General features: G+C 35.3%; 2 protein-coding genes across 3 annotated transcripts; one reads left to right on the forward strand and one right to left on the reverse strand.

The window, feature by feature from the left end:
* Positions 6,737-11,567, forward strand: LOC18778318 (diphosphomevalonate decarboxylase MVD2, peroxisomal). Its single transcript, XM_007211682.2, has 10 exons — positions 6,737-7,243; positions 7,620-7,818; positions 7,995-8,058; positions 8,382-8,445; positions 8,547-8,627; positions 9,407-9,493; positions 9,739-9,896; positions 10,023-10,071; positions 10,750-10,874; positions 11,032-11,567. The coding sequence occupies exons 1-10, from the start codon at positions 7,028-7,030 to the stop codon at positions 11,246-11,248; spliced, it is 1,260 nt and encodes a 419-aa protein (XP_007211744.1). The 5' UTR covers positions 6,737-7,027; the 3' UTR covers positions 11,249-11,567.
* LOC18779991 lies at positions 12,381-15,291 on the reverse strand. Of its 2 annotated transcripts, XM_007211457.2 has the most exons (6): positions 15,068-15,291; positions 14,643-14,671; positions 14,212-14,489; positions 13,892-14,103; positions 13,209-13,482; positions 12,381-12,859 (listed from the first exon to the last, which is right to left on the reverse strand). In XM_007211457.2, the coding sequence occupies exons 3-6, from the start codon at positions 14,470-14,472 to the stop codon at positions 12,563-12,565; spliced, it is 1,044 nt and encodes a 347-aa protein (XP_007211519.1). In that variant the 5' UTR covers positions 14,473-14,489; positions 14,643-14,671; positions 15,068-15,291; the 3' UTR covers positions 12,381-12,562. The 2 variants fall into 2 exon arrangements, with proteins under 2 accessions (XP_007211519.1, XP_007211518.1); XM_007211456.2 differs by lacking the exon at positions 14,643-14,671.

The raw sequence follows: 21,715 nt of genomic DNA on the forward strand, positions 1-21,715 counted from the left end.
TCTACTGAAATCTCTTCCTGATGTTGAGAAGAAATAGTGGATACTCTTACTTATTAGTCAATCTGAAGGTAACTTTCTTGATAAAAATTGAGCCAATAGCTCGGGGGATATAAAATAGGTCTTTGACATAAAGCCACTTATCAACATTTACTTTCTCGCCATGGTATCTCTCTCTCTCTCTCTCTCTCTCTCTCTCTCTCTCTCTCTCTCTAACTTAATTTCTAGTTCTGCATTTGTCGTTGTTTTAATTTTATGCTTTTAACATGTCAAACCAATACTTCACTCTGTATGATTCCTACTTAATATCTAGATAGAAAAGAGTATATATATTATTGCTTTATCAATCATTGATATATAGAGTAGTATGACTAACATATCTTTTTATTCCTTTTCATGTATCATTCTCTTTATATACTTGTTCTTGTCCTTGTTCTTATTCACACTCACACTTCCAAGCACTACTGCATAACGTCTTATGTCGATTACAATTAGCTTCAAGAACATAACTTATAATCCATTCAAGTTTTCTTGTTTTATGTTTTGAAAGGAGGTTTTAGGTTCATCTATGTGGTTAAACTGAGAGGTTTGAACTGAAATATCTGAATTTTAAATCCTTCTACTCCCAACATATTAAAGAGAAAAAAGTACGAACCAGTGAAGAAAGCAATGATTGACCTGCAGGCCTTCATGGAATTGCATATGTTGAAGCCTTTATAGCCTCCTTATGGAGAGAATCTTACTTACAACCAGAGATAAAATCCCTTGCGTCTACAACACTAATCACGTGGAGATAAAATCCATTGTGTCTACAACACTAATCACGTAAGCAGGTAAACCAATATTGTATTAGCACTCTGAAATAGTCACCATTATCTCATCTCTCCTTTACACATACGCATTCATTACATATTAAACAATAGAGAAGTGCTAATACTACTCCTTAAGCTCTTCCATTTAAGGGAACTTTACCTTTTGAGTCAAAAGACATTCATAAGATTGGAACTATAATTTTACATTTGTTATGCAAGACCATGGCTCCTTATCTTTCCTTGAAATGTTGGAAATAGAAAAGTTAAGAGTAGCAAAAACCAGAGCTGATATTGGATTTGATATAAGACGGCGAGATAGCAGTCAATGAGAAAAATAAATTGAAGGAGAACCAAAGAGTGAGGAAATTGAAGAACTGAAAACATTTAGACTTTCAGATCCAAAAGATTTTGGAATTTCATTATTTTCGTTTTTTTATATAATTATTTTCTAGTTTACATTGTTGAATATATATAAAAATCGGTTAAAAATAAGAAGAATGCTAGCTATCTTCCCATGTGTACCTTATTTTTCTACTTTCTTCATTCTCATCTTACTATATGGTTTAATGAACAAAATTTTGTAAGTTCTTGGTCACCCTTTAAAGATCATCACAACAAAAGAGTTATTGTAGGCCTAAGGTAACATACCTAGAATATACCCTTGGGCCCTAGTCATTAACAATCAAGTTAAGTGCTCTGTTCAACAATGACCAAAAGAGTATCTGCTAAAATTGGCGGACATTTCTTTCCCAACCAATTGGGACACTAATAAGCCACTATCAAGCTGACCAACAAGTTTAAAACCAGGTCCATCTGGGTTTGGCCTATCAAGATTTTTTGTTTGTTTTTGGTTATTGGGAGGAGGGAATCACACTTAAGACCTTAAGTGCAGGGATATATGCTCTTAAAATAGTCATCATTCTCTCATCCTCCTTCACACGTATGCAATCATTGCATATTAAATGGGGTGAAGTGAGGGTGATGAGTAGAGCTGGGTTTAGGGTTGGTGACAAACAAAATGAAATCAGTCAATGATGGAGATAGGTGTCCACATAAAAATATTTTGATGAACTAGAGAAATGGCATTTTTGGGAAGAGTTGGGTGTCCAGAGAAGAGAATGTTTAGAATAAAAATAGAAACCCATTGAAACACGAGTGTAAACAGAATTCTTGGTAATATGAAATTTCTCTTTCATATTTAAGCAGTTACATCACATGAAAAGTTTAAACATAAATGATATTGTAAGTGCTCTTAATCACTTGAACCATGTCCCTCGTCACGAGAAGAGTGTTTATACAACAATTGTATGTAAAATTTAGGGTAAATTACTCAAATAGTTTTCAAACTTATACCCGATTTACATTTTGATCCCTCAATTAAATTATTTGTTCAAATGGTCCTTCAACTTTATATTATTTGCTCCATTGGTCATACTGTTACATTCTGTCAATATTTCCATTAAATATGATAACAAATTGGTTATTTCGTCCGTCAACTCTCTCTCTCTTCTTCCTCTTCTTCTTCTTCTTCCTCACGGCCTGGTGGTCGGCGTTTCCTTTGCTTGAATGCCTTGTTCTGTGCTATAGCACAAGAATAAGCTGCTCCCGAAGAAGCTGTGGGAATAAGCGCTCCTTAAATAGGGAGGAAGCAGACTAACTAAACCCAACGCAACCCATTCAAAAAAGACTTTCAGCCCTTGGCACAGAAGCTGTGAGATGCAGAATAGGAATCTCTTCTTCTTCTTCCTCCTCCTCCTCCCAATCTTCCTTCTTTTTTTTTTCTTCTCATTTTCTTTAATTTTTTTTTCTAATTTTCTATTTATTTTAACCCAATTTTTATTTGTTAATTATGAAAAGTCATATTTACCTCCAAATTTGGTTAAATCTAACAGAGAATTAGACCGTAGGATCAATAGAGCGAATAATATAGAGTTAATGAACCATTTCAATGAATAATTTAATTGAGAGACCAAAATATAAATCGGGTATAAGTTTAAGTACCATTTGAGTAATTTACAGAAAAATTTAACTTTTTGTTGGACCTAAATATTGAAACCCCACAAACTGAAACCACCAAATAAAGAATGCCCAATTGATACTCCAATTTTCATTCAAGTCAACCTTTTTCAGTAACGAAGTTAGTTAGCTTCGCTGGGGCGCCGTTCAAGTTTGAATGTGCGAACTCAAAGCACCAGCAAGCTTCAGAATATATTATAACATATACAAGCATTTTATTCAATCTATTAAAAATAATAAAAATCACTTAATCACTCTCTCCATGTACTTGATCACCACTTAGAATAAGGATTTGAGCTAAATCCATTTTTTTTTTTTTGGCTTCGGTAACGACGAAAAGCTCTACAAACTATAACCTACTTGTTGTGTATGCAAATTTCAGATAAATTTAAAATACGTGCAATCAGGAGTAGAGTCGAAATCAAGTCCGAAGAGGCCTTGGCCTCCCACTCCTTTTATAACTCTTTTTAACATTTGAAACAAAGTATAATATTAAATAAAAAAAATTCACAACTAAGCTAGTGTTGCCCCCCTCTGCATTAAGTTTTAAGTTGTTACATAAGGCGGCATAAATACATAAATCAAGACATTAAATTATAGGTAAATTATAGGTAAGATGGAAAATAAATAAAAGTAGGTGAGAGGGCCGTCCTAATATATATTATTAGCTAAGAAAATTGAATAAACGGGACAGTCCAGGTCATTGTCAATATAAAACAAACAAAGCCAAGCCAACAATGGAGGGCTGGGCTGTCATATTTTGACTGAGAAAACTCTATACGCATATAGATATATGGTTGCCTTTTCATTATCATTATATTTGACTGCTCGTGCAGATTTGGGGAGAGGACTTGCTGAGTGAGACACACATGCTGTATTAAATGAAGCCAAGTTTGTTTGGCTACGGCCCTCTCAAATATTGTTTGGCTCCCACCAACTTCCCTACGTTTTTTCTTTTATATGCGATATTTTAAATTACTCTTAAGTTATATGGAGAAAAATTCAAATTCGGATACTGAAGGATAGACATACTACTGGAGTCAACTTGACTAACCTACATACATTATCTACGTATTTTTCACATTGACAATTATGAAATATACAATATTTCATATTATTAATGTAACAGGAAATACATATTCAAATAAAAATATACTCAATGTAATATAAACTGTATCTCCTTGAACAGGAAATTATACATTAATTAATCTGTTAGCCTCGTCATATAAAGTGGCTTGGTTGACTCTTTTTCTTTTTTAGGTTATTAGCTTGGTTGACTTTGAACTGGAATAACTATCTACCACGCATGTTTATGCATTGAGAAAAATCACAGAATAACTTGATTTCACTCTTTCTTTGAATTGGGAAAACAAGATTTCTTGCTTCATTTTTGCTTCTCTTTTTCAAATGTGTCTACACTTGGGTGTAGTACTTGTTTACCAAATAAAATCTTGGCAGTACTTGGAAAAAATATTTGGCAGTAACATACTCTTCAAACTCGATCACTTGATTACTTTTCTATTAATTATTTGCATTTACAGCTCTTTCTTTTCTTCCAATAATGGCGCACAATGTTAGATCTTTTATAGTGAAAATTAGGTTGAAGAGTGAGAAAGTGATTTCTAAATTTTCAGAGCGAGAGAAGTGATCACAGTTTTGATATATTGGAGTCTATTTTTACTGGAGCTGATTTTGTTGATGTGCCTTACCTTATCAACACTCAGGGTAGATTCCTGATAAATAATATTGTTACTCTTGCACTTTTAGAAATTTCGTGTATAGTTTCGAGAAATAGTACTAGAGAAACTAACTTTTCAGATACATCAACTGATGTGGCAGTGTTTCATTTGTTTCATGTTTAAGTTCACTTTGGAACTTATTTATTCACAGCAAATAAGATATTATCATATATTAATTGATACTTAAAAGGTGGCCTCTCTAGTACTACTCTGGAAAACAACACATAAAATAAGATTAAGAAATTGGTGTCTTCACAAAAGAAAACTAATATTGCACAAAATGGGTCAATTTCCAAATCACCTTCACCAACCTACCAACCTTGAATTATTCCTTATTGACACACTCACTGAAAACAAAATATGTAGAATGTGCTAGTAACAAATATTGTTTTTCATACATTAGTCCACATCTGATTGCAGAATTCTCAGCAATAAAACCATCTGCCCCAATTAAAAGCATCAATTTTGTTTGGTATATGCCCGAAAGCCATGAGCAAAGAATAATGTCAAAGATTCTACTATTTGTGCAAGGAAAACAGCCAAGACAAAGCCCATGTAATTTTTAAATATAATCGCCACAAACTCTCCTCAACCATGGAAAGTTGAGTCGAAGTGGATGCATGAGACATGCTTTTTCTTGTTAAAAATCCTATACATATGTACACCGTACTTTTGGACTCATTATACAGTAGACTACTGTATACTGTATTTCTATACTTTGCTAAGAGTTTGATTCTTTTCCTCCCCTTCTCTTCAATGGAAAATCATCTCTAGTTCTTTTTCATCCCTAACAACATACAGGGTTGGACTGCTGAGTTCATAACTTTTCTATTGTTTATCAAACTTTTCTGAGTTCATAATTATTGAATTACAAAACGTAAATGGCAAGAATCAAACTATATGGACTAAAATGAAACTCTGAATTCTGCACCCGATATCTTAAGTTTGATTCTCCCCATCTCTAATATTACTTGTACAGAAAAAACAAATAAATTTATTTAAATAATTTATCATGTAACAAAAGAGATGAAGTCGGAGAAAACAAAATCAAAAAAGTTCCAAAGTCCCCCCAATCTTTCTTCGAGTGTGTATTTGATTTGATGGAGTACCTGTTGAGTGTGTATTTGATTTGATGCTTTGGTAGCTTGCGTCTCATGTTGCTTATATTACTGGAAATATAACAAGCTAACAAAAAATGTTAAAAACGAGAAAGGCAAGTCCCATTTAGAAACAACAAAACGAAAAAAGAAAAAAAAAACTTAATTAAGCATGCATTAGGCGTGGGGTATGTTTGTCCCCGTATTTAGCCTACGTTATTGTTGAGAGTATTATTCCACATCACAAATAAAAGTACCGTCTTATAAAATGAATAAGAAAAACATGAGTGGTAAAAATGAAGAAGGCTACACATTTATCATTTATCTTCTCACTACTATCTTATTTTTCTTATGCACTTTTAATTATAAAAAAGAACATTAAAACATTTATAAATGACTTTGAATCATTACAAGGCTGATTGCAGCAACAATTGCTAAGAACAATCCATCACTCTCCAAACTAATACAGATTATCAACTTGTACAAATAGCGCTCAATCGCTGAAAATTAACAAATTAGCATTACGTTAACTACTTTATTTGGTTAATTACACATTGTAATTCAATAAGCCGAATCGAGATTAGCCACTTTAGGATTTACTTTTTAAATAGCCATGTTTGGTTAAGAGGCGACAGAAGATAGCTACCACTTTTTCTCTCTCGTTGGTTTGCTTGGTTTTCATTTAGAATTTTGATATTTGTTGCTACTTCAAAATAATAAAAAATAAAAAATATTGTAACGGAAAAAAGAATAATAATAAAATATTTATTGTAAGTCAAAACATAAAAACAATTTGAGTCTCGGCAATTGTAACACCTGATGGCTAACAAATTTAGTTTCGTGAGCGAGAATTAATCGAGGTGTGCGCAAACTGACCCGGACACCTTATGGTATTTATCCAAAAGAAAAAAACATAAAAACAATGTTAGAACAATAGCATGATGAAAAAGTTGTTACCCAGAACAACATCATTTTGTTGGATTGAAATTCAGTTAAAATTTGGTGAGCCATTAATTATCATTAAAAAAAAAAAATTTAATAAATCGAAGTAAAAATTGAAGTCCAAGTCCAACAACTATGGCGTCTTCCTATGACAGCCTGAATTTTTAGACAGCGCCGAGGTGGGCCCCGTCACGGGACGCCTTCAAAATTTTCAACTTTGAACAATAAATCCCACCATTTGGCCTCTTCCTCCACTCTCTCTACTATATAAAACTCCTAATACCAACTCTCGTTTTGCTCTCACCCTCAGATTCATATTGTTCGTTAGATCTCTCTCTATTTTTTCCCGGAAAATTTTAGCGCTTTCCTGGAAAATCTTCGTTTTCCTGGCGGCTTTTTGAGAAACCAAGTGGGCGTCGTGGAAATGGCCGAAGAGTCGCAGAAATGGGTGCTGATGGTGACGGCGCAGACGCCCACCAACATCGCCGTGATCAAGTACTGGGGGAAGAGGGACGAGACGCTCATATTGCCGGTCAATGACAGCATCAGCGTGACGCTTGATCCGGAGCACCTCTGCACCACCACTACTGTCTCCGTCAGTCCCTCCTTTGACCAGGATCGGATGTGGCTCAATGGAAAGGTAAAAGCTTTTTGTTTGTTTACGTCTTCTCAGTAGTCTCTTTGTGTTTGCTTCCCGGGAAAATGCATGGGAAACAAAGGATTTGAAGGTCTTTATTTGCTGTTAGCTTTGACATAAACTTGGTGGGTCCCCATTGGAAGGCAAAAAAACTTTTGGGTTCTAAGTTTTTGCCCATTTGGTTGGCAAGAAAAAGTAGAAATGGAAAGGAAATTGAAAATTTATAGTAGCTGTATCACTAGTATTGAGCTTTTGAAATTGGCTCTGTTGCTTTTGCCACAGAATTCTCAGAGGTTTAATATTTGCTTCTCCAAACACCATGATCGTTTCGGGATTTCACTGATCCGTGGCTCTTTTTTTATTTTTCCGGTTAGTGTAGGAGATTTCTCTTTCTGGAGGCAGATTCCAGAGCTGTTTAAGGGAAATTCGTAGTCGAGCTACCGATGTTCATGATAAGGAAAAGGGAATCAAGATTACTAAGAAGGATTGGGAGAAATTGAATGTACATATTGCTTCATACAACAATTTTCCTACTGCTGCTGGATTGGCTTCCTCGGCAGCTGGTTTTGCTTGTCTTGGTAACGGATAATACTGATCATATTATTGTTAATTTGTTACATGATTAGTGCCTTAAGTTTGAGAACACATGACTGTGTTAATAATGTTACTTGGGTACTGGATTAATCATTCTTTGTCAATAAATAGTAATTAAGCAATGAGCATATCATAGCTAAGCCTCCGTTTCTACTTGCAGTTTTTGCCCTCGCAAAGTTAATGAATGCGAATGAAGATCACAGCCAGCTTTCTGCTATTGCAAGGTAGTTTAATAGTTCTTCAATTATCTCATTTTCAGGTTGCCTGTATCTTGCTTCAATTATAATGATTCCAATTGTGAATGCCTTGTGCTTCATTTTCATTGCTTGAATGTGGCTGCTGTTCATGGAATTTTTAAGTCATGATAAGTATCAGAGTTATTATGTTTGCTACTATATGGACCTCATGGTAATGGATTTCACTATGTGTGTTTTTAAGTTCATCTTAGTAGTTGTGTTATAAATCCCTTTTCTTCTGTATTCACATTATAGAGATTCAAGTATTGTAGTTGGTGATGATAATTCTCTAAATTTGTTTGTTCATACAGGCGAGGTTCGGGCAGTGCTTGTCGCAGTTTGTATGGGGGATTTGTCAAGTGGATCATGGGAAAAGTAAGTTTAGTTCTTTTATGGTTATTGTTATGTCCTCTGTTAAAAACCAAGTTATTCTATTCAGTCTTTAGTGCTGATTCTTGGTATCATTATCTATTAAGGATGAGAAGGGAACCGACAGTCTTGCAGTTCAACTTGCGGACGAGAAGCACTGGGATGAGCTTGTCATTGTTATTGCTGTGGTATGTAATATATGTTCTATGCATTCTGTCAAATGATTTTATTGGCAAATTTTGGCCTGTGGATATGACTTTCTTTTCTTGTCATCTTGTGCTCGGTTGTTTTTGAAAGATTTTCCCTAGGGTCTTTTGAATTTTCGACTTTCCATCTCTGAGTTGGCCATGCATTTCATTCTCTTCTTTTTAAAATATAATTTTTTGGGTAGTTTGATGGTTTGACGTTATTTCTATTCGTGATATGCATCTTTCTGGTTTTGTAGTATCAACCATATTATCTTAAATGTGTTTTCTGGTCAGTATCAATGGCACGATGATACTTTTCAGTTTTGCAAAATACTACCTTTGAATATTATATTATATTTATTTAAAAAAAATTATCCCCGTTCAGTTGCACAAAGAGTTAGGAAGATATTAAGTAGTCAAGATTAAAAAAAAAAATAGTAAGAATTAAAAGTTTGATTTAATGTATTTAATTTGAGAGTTGCTACTATTAAAAAGAATAATTTTTATAAAGTCGAGTTTATTTTTTGCAAGTCATGTTAGTGCATGTTTTGTTGTCATGAGGTGGATTTGGTGGAATGGAAACATAATTTGGCAGTTGTACCCAGCCCAAAAATTTATATGATGGGTGTTTATAATGACTGCACATGCTTATTTTGGAACGTTGAGGTGCCGCAATTTGTATAGAATCCTGACAGAAGCCAAAGATGTATTCTGAATGTCTGATTAGGTTTATCACCCTATACCCTAAGTTATTCAAATCTTGATTTTGTTTATTCCAGGTAAGTTCACAGCAGAAGGAAACGAGTAGCACTACAGGAATGCGTGATACTGTTGAAACAAGTTTGCTCTTACAACATAGAGCGAAGGTACATTCTCCATTGTCCTTTCACTGCCTAGTTTAAATGCTAGGAATTTTACGAACTGAACTTTAATCCATAAATTCTATAATTTTGAATTATTTGTACCTTCAAGCTCCCTCATTTTAGTGCACCGTTAATAGAAAAACACGGTGTCTTATTCTTTTAGGTCATCTGCTGTCACTTATTTTGGTGGGGTCATTTAACCCTGATCTAACTTGTATATTTCTGTTTGTCTTTTTATACTGTTACAGGAAGTGGTACCCAAACGCATATTAAAAATGGAAGAAGCTATAAAAAATCGTGATTTTGCTTCTTTTGCACAACTGGCCTGTACTGACAGTAACCAGTTTCATGCTGTTTGCCTCGACACATGTCCCCCCATATTCTACATGAATGATACATCCCACAGGCAAGCCTCTTTTTTGCATTTGTGTTACTTGAAAAGCTCAGCGGTTACAGTAATTCATTTATGTTTTCATTGAGGTGCGGAACTAGAAACTTGGAATTCAATATTGATGAAGTAACTATGTTTCAGGATAATCAGCCTTGTTGAAAAGTGGAACCGTGCAGCAGGAACGCCTCAGGTTAGGAAACTAAATTATTTTTAACGAGTATAAAATACTGATTGCTGCTCTTTGTAGCATGATAATGTTAAAAAACGGTGATCTTAAATTTCTAAGATTGCTAGTGCTCTGTGAGCAGTCATATCTTGAATTTGGTATGTCTGATTGTATTTTCAGTAGAAGTCCTTCAGCATAAAAAGATTAACCTAGTTAAAGCTTCAATTTTGCATGTTTTCTTCATATAATGTCTCAACTGAAGCAAATTGCACATCCTCAACAGAAGCAAGCTGTAAAGAATTTCCGAAGATGTAACTAATAAATTTACAAATTATTAGTGGAAAAGAAAACTTTTGGCATTAGCGTTTCAAGTAATTTGGTTCAGACTTTGTTCTCATAATAAACGTTATTGCTCAAACCATGCTTGGAAGTTTCCCTGGGGATATACCTTTCCTGAATGGCAATATTATAACATGTTAGTAAAAGTACTAAATTTCGGTTGTGACTCTTAAAGGCTTCAGAAATACTAATCTGAACCTGCTTATCTCATGTGGCACTAATCTTACTTTATGTTTAGCTTATGGCATCCGTCTGCTACTAAATATTATTTGGGAAAATATTTTATACTCTATAAGCTTATTTGAGTTGCATACTGTTCATACTATTTTTTTGAGTAGTTGAAAATATTTTAATAACTGACAGGTGGCGTATACATTTGATGCGGGGCCGAATGCGGTTCTAATCGCACGTAACCGAGAAACAGCTGCCCTTTTGGTTCAGAAGCTGCTATTCTGCTTTCCTCCAAAATCTGATGCAGATTTGAACAGGTAATATTTGTGGGCTTTCATATGACATTTCCTCAAGCTTAAGAGATTCTTATTTCTGTGTGGTTTCCGCATCAATGATTTTTCTGATGGCACCAACCTCGCTCCCCCTTGTGTGTGTGGCTTTCTCTTTTAAATTTTTTCTTAATTCTTTTCACAGTTTCGTTCTTGGTGATAAGTCCATTCTGAAAGATGCTGGGGTTGAGAGCCTGGAGGCCATCGAAAGTTTGCCTGCACCTCCAGAAATCAAGGATCCATCCCAGAGGCACAGAGGAGATGTTAGTTACTTTATTTGCACAAGACCTGGGAGAGGTCCAGTTGTGCTGTCAGATGAAAGTCAATTTCTTCTCAACCCTGAAACTGGGTTGCCAAAGTAAGCTGAGAAGATTTCTCTTTCTTTCACGGTGTTCTGTTGTTTCTCAGGACGACTCAAATGGTTGTATGAGCCTGAATAGTTCTTTCAGATGATCCTTTTAAGCTGGACCCAAGAATTGCCATAAAATGATTATCCGAGTTCATCTCAGTTAAGACAGTTTCTGTTGCTTGTTTCATGTATCTTTAACTTACTTTTTGCTCTTTTAATCCAATTATGGTCTTTGTGCTCATTGTCTTTGACACATTAACGAATAAATTGTCTATTGTTCATCTGAAAGTGTGACATTGTGATAACTATTAGCAATTCATTCCCGTTCTCTACATGCCCGTCCTAAATGTCAATCAGAAATTTTGAACTCGAGTTAAAGTAGCTTGAATTCCACCAACATCATGGCATTGTATGACCTTTATACTGATGCATACCGGAAGCAAATGATCGACAAACGTCCAGATCCAAGAACAAGCAAACGATCGACAAACATCTAGACCCATCAGCTTTATGAAATTCACCAAAGAAGAGAGAAAATCTCAATAATTTTAATAATGATATTAATAAGCCGTCAATTACAACGCTTAAAGTTGTTCAAATAGAAAACATAGAACTCCAAAATCGTAGGAAGCTTCTTAAAACTTAAATGACAAGAAAATAATTACATCCTAATCTTAATAAAAGTAAACAATTAATTATTCTAAAATTAATAAATAAAAACATTAAATAAAATATTTTCCTCGCCAGAACCCTATTCTTTCATGAATAAGCCAATTGATCAGCAGTACAAGAACACTTCCTCCTGATGCTTTCTTTTCATCTCCTTTTTATTCTTTCCTACTTTTTCCTTACACATTTGCAAAAAAGTATCCTAGAATTTACCCATATGGCTACTGCCATGTTTTCACCTTCCATGCCTTTTTTTTTTTTTAAGCACAAACGATAGTTTAAACTATACGTTATGAGAGATTCTCTCACACACACACTATCATGGTATCGTGGGGATTCGAACCTAAGACCACTAGTATGCAAGTCAAGGTCCTTTTTCACTTGGCTAAACCCCGTTGGCACCTTCCATGTCTTATATTTGCACCAAGTGCATTGCATCTGTCATTTGTGCAGAATTTATCAATCTTCACAAACTATTTTCAAAAAGTCTCATTCCTTTCCAATATTTAATCTATTTGAAAATTTTAAGCCAGTTTCGTCCAATTCCTTACAAAATCTATCTTGCTGAAGCAAAATATTAAACAATGACAGAAATTTGAGTCTGATACAAAGGACAAAAAAAAGGGAAGAGAAAGAGCTGCCCTGTATCAACAATGGGCTACTTCTCTTCAATCAGAAGTGCCTTTAAGATAGCTTCACTGATACCATCTGCAGCTGGAAACAAGTGTCCAGCACCTGGTAACTCATGGTAGTGAATCCATGGAAGCTTTTCTGCAATATAGCGTTGCAGTTCGACTGGGACAAGCAGATCTTCATCACCCTGCCATAGATGGACAGAGCCTTCCTTACCGGCAAAAGGGTTCTTCAGATCTAGAGGATCAAATTCCCAGGTCCCAAATCCAACCATCATGTCACGAAGGACTGACTCAAATTCTCCTTGCTGCTTGGCCTGTACCTGCAATTGATAAATGAATCATCAAAGCTGGTAGCAAGGACGAATGCCACATAAAATGAGTCAAGTATAGTTGGATGAGAGTATTTTCAACAAGATTACAGCACAAACAAAACTCCCAACTGCCCTGTAAACCAGGAGGCTCCTGAAAACCTCAACTAGCACTATAGCTCAAGGGTTTCAAATTGTTGTACAACGGTTTGAGAAGTTAATTTTTCACATCATATGAAGCTTTATATTGAATCTTCTAAGGTACGTGGTAATGGACCGAGCTGAAGTAATGCCTCATGTTGTGTCCCTCTTATTGAGTTCAATAAAAAAGTCCTAATCATTTACCGAATAAGAAAAGTACCTTGTTATCTCTTTCAGAAACGTTCGCATTCCGTATGATCTCCAAATCTTGGCGAGAAAAAATATTCATATTTGGGTTACTACTGGATACAACACTGGATGTAGGAAATAGTTTCTGAGTGTTCCACCAGTAGATTAGCCATGGTATGTGGTGAGCAACTCGAAGTGCCCATTGATCCCGCGGAGGTTGTTTATAATAGGCACTGGACAAGTTGGCAGGCAAGCCTGGCCACCAATAGTTGACAACAGGAGCAATCAGTGTTGCTCCTGCTAGCCTGTCAGAATCCCAAACATCAAACTTGAGAAAAACTTCAATACTGATTAACATATCAGGTAATGTAGAATTTGGTCATCATTGAAGTAAAGCCTTGTATCCAGAATTTGATACAAGCATAAGTACCAGATAAAACCTACTTTCAATGAAGTTCCAATGCTGGTGTAAAGTAATTAATGTATTATGCAGCCTTTGCAAATCTTTACTTCAACATTTAGAAGGTTTCCATATTGTATCCAGCCAAAATAAAGTTAAATACATATGCAGCATGATATTTGAAATTAATTCATCCCTCTCTCTCTCTCTCTCTCTCTCTCTCTCTCTCTCTCTCTCGATTGGTATTCTAACATTCACAAAGGACATGTAGAGAACTGCCTATGCTATCCATGAGGCCTGTAGGAAAGTCTTACCTGTGAGGGATGTACCGAAGACACTTCCAGATGACCTGTCCACCCATAGAATATCCAATTACATAAAATTTGGATCCCAGTCCCAGCTGGTCACCAAGCTCTTCTATATCTAAAGCCAAACTCTTCCGCGTTCGCTTAGGATCTGGATCACTTTCACCATATCCCGGTCTGTCAAAAGAAACAATGTACACCCCTAAATCTTCAAGCACTTCCTGAAAAAGAATCCATCAAGAAGTTAACCAATCTAATTTTTGGACACAAACTTCAAAAACCAATGAAGACTATAAAATCAATTTGAAATTGAGAAACAAATTGAAAACCTTAGTGACGGTTGTTGCAATCAGTGCATCATGTCTGGTAGAACCAAAGGCATGAACATAAATAATCTTATATCTGGCCACTTCTTTTGGAACACCATGTTCCTTGTAGGCCAAATATCTTCCATCCCTCAGTTTTATTCTAGATGCCGTGACGAGTGGGCCGCTGGGGGAGCCACAAAGTTTTGGAGGGGGTGGTTGGATGGCCTGATATGCCCATGCCAGCAACCCAACTAACAAGAGAAATGTGAGTCTCTTAAACATCTCTGATGCCTGAACCCCTGAGAATGAAAAATGAAACTTTGCTGAAAAACCAGTACAAGAAGCGAGGAGCAAAATAGCACTGACCTTGAGGACACTATAATAAGGCTTAATTTGGGCATTTCCCCTTAATTTGGATGATTAAAGTTTTGATGAGATCACATATTGATTACCTCCACAAGTTCACCAATGAAGAGGTTATCTGAATGAAACAACAACCAGAAGAACAGGAGAGCCAAGTTTAAAAAGCAGGGTAAACAGAACAAAAATACACACAAAATACAGAAAGGGTCAATAAACAAATAAATCAGTTTGCACATTAGAAACTCCCATCATTTAGTTAATTTTACAAGAAATTACATGAACTTCAATAATCTATCTGCTTTGCCCTGTTCTTCATCCAAAAAATAAAAAATAAAAATGTAGCAATAAATCTGTCCATTGGGTTTCCATTGTGTCCAAGAAAGCAGTCAATATGCAGAAACAAGCATCAACCAAATCAACCAATCATTTTTAAGACAGAAAAACTTGAATATATGGACTGCATCATATAAACTAGACTCAGAGCATAAAACCCAGAGAGAGAGAGAGAACGTACGTTAATTACAGTTGAGTGCAGGAAGAACAGCTGTTGTGCTGAAGCAAACCATTATATATCTTTAACTTAACATTTGGTTTTAATTAATTAATTAATTGTATTACAAGTAAGTAAACAAGACCGCCACCTAAACAAGACCGCCACCTAACTACCGAACCCAACCTAAAGTCGATGGCATATTTTTCGCTCCATTCATTTTGACCTACATTTTTCTGGTCAGCAGCAAAGCAGAGAGGAGGTTGTTTAATCCAGAAGTTGCAGGTAAACCTTACAAGACGACAAAATGGATTATTTTCCGCCATGCTGTCGTAAGATTGACCTAAATTCTTTTGTTGTCGTCTGTTATAAATTATTTTCTTTTTACAAGAAAATGGATAATTTTGTGTTGTCGTAAGATTACCCTAAATTTCAAGCGTTTTGAAAAATATGATAATTTAAAATGTTGACAATCTCTAAGAAAAATTTATCTGATATCCCACATAGCATGATGAAGTGATGCAGTGGATTTACCCAAAATCAACTCCTTCACTTTTTGACCAGAAGAAAAAGTGATTAGGTAAGTTTTTTTTTTAATATTTACAATAATTGGTTTGGGCCTAACAAAATATTTATATAATTGTTGGGGTCTTTTTTGGTCAAAAAACTTGTCCAGGCTTGTTGATTCTTGGAGTACTATAGAGTGATAGATCAAGCTTTTGTTGTCCTCTTTTTTTGAGATAGCGCCCAAAGCATCCCAAGGGAGAAGTAAGTCACAGGGGAGTACTCTGTTCTTCTTCCAGCAGCTACATGTTTTGTGTTAACGTTTCCGGTGGCTTTGGAAAGAGTTGGAGATTGTGCATTGATGTTGTATAGGCTTGGCATGAGAGTTTGCTTTGGTGAATCAAGATATTACTATGCTTTGCATGAGAAGCTTGTGGTGTGGGAGCTAAGAACCCATAAGTTTAGCAAGAGATAGAGAGTTCGAAAGGCAAAAACTTGGAATTGTAGATGGACTATATCTTCTAGTAGCTCTGGATTGCTCCCACCAGCTTGAATGGGTTTCTTGAAACAAAGAAAATTAATTATGATGCTTGACTCATGATTTACAGAAATGCTTGGGTGATGTTTAGGGTTTAGCATGGTCTTCTAAGAGAAAATAAGCATAAAGAAAGGATTAAGGCTTGAGATTTGGTGTCACATCCCTAGATCAGCTCCGCCATAGAATGATATTATCCTCTTTGGGCCCCCCTCTCTGCCTTCAAGATTTTGTTTTTGAGAACTCACGAGCAACTTCCCAATGGGCCACTCATCTTGGGATTGCTCTAGCTCAAACTCGCTTAAATTCGAAGTTCCCATGACTCCGAAGCCAGTGAGCTCCCAAAAGGCCTCGTGCTAAATGGAGACGGGCATGTACATATAAGACACATCACCCCCTCTCTATTGGTCGATGTGGAATGTTATATAGGTATCCAGTGACTATGAAAATGTCTATATCTTATGCATGCATAAAGAGAAATGTAGGTGTACAAATTGATGATCATCAATGATACTATTTATATATAGTACGTATTAAGGTGATCAAGGGTTGTGATGATATTAATCCATGTTTTATTATGATTGTCGACAATGTAAAGAAAGATTGGCCAAACTGGAATAGGTAGTCCAGTAAATTGAATATTTTTGGAAAACGTGGAAGGAATGGACTAGAGTTCGAACACCAAAAGATATGAAATTGTATAGGTTACAAATCGGTATTGGTGATGAAGTGAAATAAAATCATTTGATATGGCCAAATGTATCCATGCAAAGACAAACTTTTTATGATATTCTCGTAGTATATTATATAGATGCATCCATGTTTACTACATATTTATGAAGATTTACATTTATATGAAAATCTAAAAAGATTATGAAGTGTTTGAAGCATATCGTCAGAAACGATCTCTTTTGAAGAATACATAAGAATAAGTTCTAAGAGAGATGTAAAGTGCTATATATTATATAAATTGTTCAAAGAAAAAGAAGTTAAGGAGCCCGAAGCTCAATGTATGTATTCAAATATCATGAAATGAAAGCGATCTAATTGCCTTAGTGAGTACTTTGATTGAATTATGAGTTCGAGATTAAGTTCAATATCGTTGCAATGTATTCAAATTTTTAAAGAAATTTTCAGAATATTTAGGTCTCTTGAAGAGCCTATGACATGCTAGCATAGTACACACAAATTTATATGAATAGCTTATTACATTATGCAATTATATACTCTTGTCCTGGTAACGGTAACGTATGAGTTTTCTTATATTATTATTTTGATGATATTATAGAATATGATGTTATTTTAAGAATTGTTAATATGAAAGGATTTTTGAAAATAGTCTAGATATTTTTGGTATTACTCTACCTCAACAGGGATTCAAAGAAATGATATACATACATCCGCCAATGATGCTATTGAAGAAATTTTAATCCAAGCATTACCAAAGCCCGCTTTGCAGGAGGAAAATGAGATATCAATATTATTTGTGTTGCATCTTCAAATAGTTTAAGTTTGTCGTCATCACGGGGAGTAATTCAACATGGGGAGCATTCAACAATTTTCTACATACAAGAAATATGTGTTCTGTACTCTTTTCCCTTCGACTGGGTTTTTGTCCCATCGGGTTTTTCCTAGCAAGGATTTACGAGGTCCAACACCATATCAATAATCCAGAAGAATGGTGCACTCTTTATCCCTTCGCTTAGGTTTTGTCCCATTGGATTTTTCGAGCAAGGTTTTTAATGAGGCAATTATGTCAATTGTATGGTAGACATCCAAGGGGGAGTGTTGCAAATGCATGAGTTGGTAGATGACCACCATACCTCTTAGCATACACCATTTCTAATTCTATGTAACCTATACACTAAATACCATAATTATGGGCTTGTAATTTATGAGTTATTAATGTCTTCTTATCATTGTAAGCCTATAAATAAGAGGTCTTATCAGGATAAGACATACATGTTGATTGAACAATTTCTATTGTCTTTCTCTACTCTTCATTTCTCTCTACAAATTCCCTTCGTTATATAACATTATTGAAATTACCTGTAGGATGACTAAGAATGCCTAGAAGAGGGTAAATGGGCCAATTAAATATTATAATCAATAAACAAAAACTAAACTTCGGTAGCAAGATTGATATGACTTATCAATCTTGAAATATGTTGAACATAAAATAAAGAAACACGCAGATAATTATTTTAAGTGGTAAAACCCCACCTCTGGGGAAAATCCACAGGACTCCTCAGTCCAACACAAATCTACTATAGAACAATGATTCCAAGAAGTACTCACACACTTATCCTAGACATGTTCTAGATAATGTTTACCGACTTCTTCATAACTCAACTTCTGTCACGGGATGATCTTCGACACTCCTTATGTTGAACGCAATATTGGTCGCAACTGCTTCAAGCTCACAGGAGGATAAACGCCACAACAGTCTTGGTACCCTCAACTGTATGCATCACCGACATGCATATGAATGCAATATGAATGATGAAAGGATTTAATAGATCACCAAGCAAACAAGGAACACTTGATGACTTATCTAAACAATATGCACGACAGCTTTCTAAAAACTAATTCAATATGCCCAAAAGTTCAACACATTGAACAACTCTGTATTTGAAAAGAAAACCGCACCTTTTTATTCAATACATGTTTTCTCTTGAAGAAAAGAAACCCAAGAGACCATTAATTCTCTCCAACTATGACTCTACAACCTAGTCCAATTTATGCTCTTCATTAAGGCGCCAACCAGAAGACAAAATACTATCCAATTATGAATATGAATGATTCAATATGGACTCAAAGTGATGACACCAAAACGCTCTAGGAAAGTAATCTTAAGAGATAAAATCTAATCCTATTAAAAATAGGATTAACATAAAAATATTTGATTGAAAATAACTCCAACTAGGAATCCTATAATGAATGCATGATTATGTCATGATTTACCTGAAATCAGCTTCTTCATATCAATCAAGTCATACTACGAAAATCCGGATTGAATGTGTTGCTCCAAAACTTCCAGTAAACAATTCACACACTAATTCTCAACCTATACTAGAGTCTAAGAAATGACTATATAATTTTCATACTAACAATTATGCACTTTGCTATGACTTCAAGTATCATGTACTCAATTTTCCCATGCCCACCATGTTTCCTCTTTATCTTTTTGACATATGTGCTCTCGCTTAACATAAACTTAACTATGTTAAGTCTCTTAGCATTTATTAAAAATAATATAAATAATAATAAATAAGCAACGACTGGTTTCTTTCGTTCATCTACTCTACAACCACCATGTTCTCCCCACTGCCCCAAAGCCTCCCTATCTCTCTTTGAGGACTATAACATTGTTGGTATGTTCTGCCACCAAGAAGAGAACCGGCAAGTTCCTAGACATGACTAATGTGAGAGCAAATATATTCAACGTCCAATTCGGCGATGCCATGTGGAAAATAAGGTTGCCCTAAAATTATATTAGTTAAACCAATTAATCTGGTTTATTAGAATAATAAACATGGGAGTTATCGTATTTAGACAATGGAGTAATGACACTAAATCTCATTGATTATCTCCATCCAATTATTCAAGAAATGAATAATTATATTAAAAGAGTATTATTCCCTCCTTAATTGGCAAAAGAAATGTTACAAAAAAGGAATGGAAGGTAGAGACAAAGAAGGTAACTTAATTCTGAAAACCGTAGAGAAACACTCTCTTATGGCTCTAGCCCCCACTCTCTTTCTTTTCCTAAAAAGAAAGCTTCATCTTTTTAGTTAAAGCTGTATCTTCCAAAGACTATTTAATAACTTAGGCATCAGATGACCTTTGACCAATAATCCTTGGCTGTGCTCTGTTGACCACCATTTATTTTGCAGGATTCGAGGAAGAAGACGATCAAGAGATGCGAGGATTTTCTCCGAATATTCAAGGGAAGGATTTTGCACAAACAAATTGGTGAGAAAATTCTTATTTGAACAATATTTACCCTAATAAACTTGACTAACCAAAGATGCATGGTTGCAAAGGATGCGCCAACACTGCTTAGCCAATAAAGCTTGATTAAAATAATCGAAATCTTGAAAACCCAAGCCACCATATTTTTATGACGACAAAGAGAACTTCATTTAACCCAATGTATCCCTCTTTAATTGCGCCTTTTACCCACCAAAAATTAGCACACAGAGAAGATAATTCTTTGCAAAATCCTTTAGGCACATGAAAAGCACTCATAGAATAAGACGAAATAGCTTGAACCACCGCCTTTAATAAAACCTCATTCCCTCCTGTCCAGAGAGATTTTTCCTTCCAACCATTAAGCCTACTCCAAATACGATCATGCACTGAATTAGAAAGCTCCCAATGCCCTCGACTAACCATTGTAGGCAAACCTAAATATCTTTCATGGCAAGCAACAACCGGTATACCAAGCACATTGGCCATCACATCTATGATTATCTGTTGGGCATTAGGGCTAAAAGATAAATTTGATTTATGTAAATTAATTTGTTGACCATATACTTCCTCACAAAAGAGAAAATTTCTAGCAAGATAAAGCACACATCCTCCTTCAATTCAAGAAAAGGAAGGCTATCATTTGCAAACAACATATGTGAAATACATGGACCGGTCCTGCACATATTCCTAATAATTTCCCATTGAATATCGCTTGATGTAAAAGGTCCAAGAAAGCTTTAGCACGAATAATAAATGAATAAGGTGAAAGAAGATAACCATGTCATAAACTCCTTTGTGGGATAATGAACCTAAATGGATGCCCATTCTAGAGTACCGAGAACGACACATATTGCAGACAATCCATGATTCGAACAACAAAATTTGAAGCAAAACCTAATCGCAATATCATGGCCTCCAAGAAACACCATTCTACCCGGTCATAAGCCTTAGCCATATCTAATTTGGTAGTCATTGTCACTTGTTGATCGTCCTTCAATTTCTTAACGGAATGCATAGTTTCAAAAGCAACTAGTACATTGTCTAAAATATTGCGACGAGGAACAAAGCATTATGTGTATCATGAATGACTTCAAGTATAATCAAATTTAGATGATTAACAAAAGTTTTTGCCACCAACTTGTAGATAACTGTACATAAACTTATATTCCTAAACTGTTCAAGGAGTTTTAACCTTTAGAATAAGAGCAATCACAGTGTGATTATGAGGACGAACACTAGACTCACCATTCAAAATTGTTTAAAAAGATGCACTGACAGTGTCCCCAAAAATATGTCAATATCGTCGATAAAAAAAAGGGTTGGCATGCCATCAGTTGCGAAACAGTTCATGATTGTCTAACCATATCCTCACACCTTTCCTCAGGGTCCATATCTCTTCAAACTGGACACGGTGCCCTTTTTTTTTATGATGGGAAGCAACACCAGGTGGATCTATCAAAAGTTCAAGAAGCAGAGGTTTGTGGTCAGAACTAGAGATGATCAGATGGTGACAAACAACATGCACAAAAGAAGACATTACATCCATATTTGCTAAACCTCGGTCAAGTTGCTCTTCTACCAAAGCCTCACCAACCCATTGATCAAGTTGCTCTACTACAGTGATTTTTTTAACAAAATATTTTAACTCTCCCTCGCAT

This window comes from Prunus persica, chromosome G2 (genome assembly GCF_000346465.2).
Source record: "Prunus persica cultivar Lovell chromosome G2, Prunus_persica_NCBIv2, whole genome shotgun sequence".
Lineage (NCBI taxonomy): Eukaryota > Viridiplantae > Streptophyta > Magnoliopsida > Rosales > Rosaceae > Prunus > Prunus persica.

Excerpts from the sequence above, each read along its gene's own strand:
- LOC18778318 (XM_007211682.2), top strand. The coding sequence starts at position 7,028 with ATGGCCGAAGAGTCGCAGAAATGGGTGCTGATGGTGACGGCGCAGACG. Across the intron at positions 7,244-7,619 it reads GGATGTGGCTCAATGGAAAG|GAGATTTCTCTTTCTGGAGG; the intron begins GTAAAAGCTTTT and ends CGGTTAGTGTAG. Across the intron at positions 8,059-8,381 it reads CAGCTTTCTGCTATTGCAAG|GCGAGGTTCGGGCAGTGCTT; the intron begins GTAGTTTAATAG and ends TTGTTCATACAG.
- LOC18779991 (XM_007211456.2), bottom strand. The coding sequence starts at position 14,472 with ATGTTTAAGAGACTCACATTTCTCTTGTTAGTTGGGTTGCTGGCATGG. Across the intron at positions 13,483-13,891 it reads CTTCGGTACATCCCTCACAG|GCTAGCAGGAGCAACACTGA; the intron begins GTAAGACTTTCC and ends GGATTCTGACAG. Across the intron at positions 12,860-13,208 it reads TTTCTGAAAGAGATAACAAG|GTACAGGCCAAGCAGCAAGG; the intron begins GTACTTTTCTTA and ends TATCAATTGCAG.